Source organism: Oratosquilla oratoria, unplaced genomic scaffold (assembly GCF_046742065.1).
Source record: "Oratosquilla oratoria isolate Oo_2021 unplaced genomic scaffold, ASM4674206v1 SCAFFOLD96, whole genome shotgun sequence".
NCBI lineage: Eukaryota > Metazoa > Arthropoda > Malacostraca > Stomatopoda > Squillidae > Oratosquilla > Oratosquilla oratoria.
Window position 1 is genome coordinate 17501 of NW_027467760.1, and position 1601 is coordinate 19101.

Consider the following 1601-nt stretch of genomic DNA (forward strand, 5'->3'; position numbering starts at 1 on the left):
ATTGGGCTCGGTCGGTGTAAAATGCCTTGTTGCGTTGTTTGATGAGACGTTTGATATGTGGTGTCATCCAAGGGGCGTCAGAGTGATGGACAGAGAAATCCTTTACAGGGAAGAAGTGGTGAAAGGCCTCAATTGTAGTGGTGGAGTAATTTCTCCACTTGGTCTCCACGTCGTCAACGTTCAGAACCTCCAGCCAGGGGTGTTCCACTAACCACCTGCCAAATTCCCTCATGGCGGAATCAGGTATGGGGCAGTGCTGTCTGGTGACTTTAATCCTATGTGTGGCTGCACTAGGGGCAGGGGACCATTGGATGGTGAGGTGCGTGCTCTTACCGATGGGGGGGGGAGAGGTCTCGGGGGAGAGTACAGCTGCGCCATGTCAGTCGTAATTAGGCCAAAGGTTGTTTGGTCGTAGGTGGGAAATGTCACTACCTGCGTGAGATTTAAATGGTGTAAAATGTCACTTGTGTCCAGGCGATTAAAGTCCCCACACACAACTAATTTGGCAGCAGGAAACCTTAAGCGGAGGGAGTCAGCAGTTTCAATGATGTGATCGTTGAGGAGGAGGGCAGTGTCGGCGCGAGGAGGGTGGTATATCACGCACATTATGATAGAGGCTGTGTGGCGGGGATGGAAGTAGGGGGTAAGTTTGACCCACAAAGCCTCGACTCCCTCTGGTATGTCAATCCTGAGGTATAAGGGGTTGAGGTCAGCTCGACAATACAATGCCACACCACCGCCTCTGCGGTTTACTCTGAGATTGTGAAAAAGTACAAAATTTTCTACATTACACACTTCGGGAATTATCTGCCACGCTTCTGTAATTGCCATCACGTCACAGCCTGTGGAGCGCACTAATTCAATCACTTCTTCCATTTTGTTGGCTAATGAGGTGACATTAGATAGTATGATGGAGGGTAGGCTGTATCAAACACGTGGAACTTCATTGAAATTTCGTTGTCTTGGCTCAACTTTTCCTTTTTTGGTAGCACTTCTATATTTGTAATCACAGGCACTGTTCGGGTAATTTTTGAACCACTGCGTCGGCCACGATTGCGAAAAAGTTTCATGTTTTTTAGGCTTTGAATCACTGAGCTTGGTGGATAACCGCACCCTCGTTTCCACGTATACATTTGACTAGGTGTGTATCGATATGAGGGTGAGAGATTTTGCAAAGTTGGTCCGCACATTGTGTGTGTGTGTGTGCGTGTGTGTGTGTGTGTGTGTGTGTGTGTGTGTGTGTGTGTGTGTGTGTGTGTGTGTGTGTGTGTGTGTGTGTGTGTGTGTGTGTGTGTGTGTGTGTATGTGTGTATGTTTGTGTGTGATTCACCATGATCTTGGATCACGTGTTGGACTCGTGATCGACAGTTAATCCCTTCTCGAAAGAGAGCTCAGAGCTAATATATTACTGATCCATGGGTAATACTGGGACCTTACACGCATATTAAGTAAGTAACAACTCGCAAAGCAGCGATACTGAAATTATTTCAGCCCTGGGAGGGATTCGAAGCCGGACCGCCGCAGTGGCAGCCGAAAACTCGAACCACTGCGCCACGAGCTGTGTGTGTGCGTGTGTGTGTCTGTGTGTATATGTGCTTTTG

General features: G+C 48.1%; 1 protein-coding gene across 1 annotated transcript in view; it reads right to left on the reverse strand.

Moving 5' to 3' along the window:
- LOC143024139 (uncharacterized) overlaps positions 1-876 on the reverse strand; it is a 7535-nt gene extending 6659 nt beyond the window's left edge. The window contains exons 1-2 of the mRNA XM_076182921.1: positions 792-876; positions 1-369 (exon numbers count right to left, since the gene is read on the reverse strand). The exon at positions 1-369 is cut by the window's left edge and continues 728 nt beyond it. Of these exons, the coding sequence (XP_076039036.1) occupies positions 1-369; positions 792-876 (454 nt within the window). The remainder of the gene's footprint in view (positions 370-791) is intronic.
- Between the last annotated feature and the right edge of the window lie 725 nt (positions 877-1601).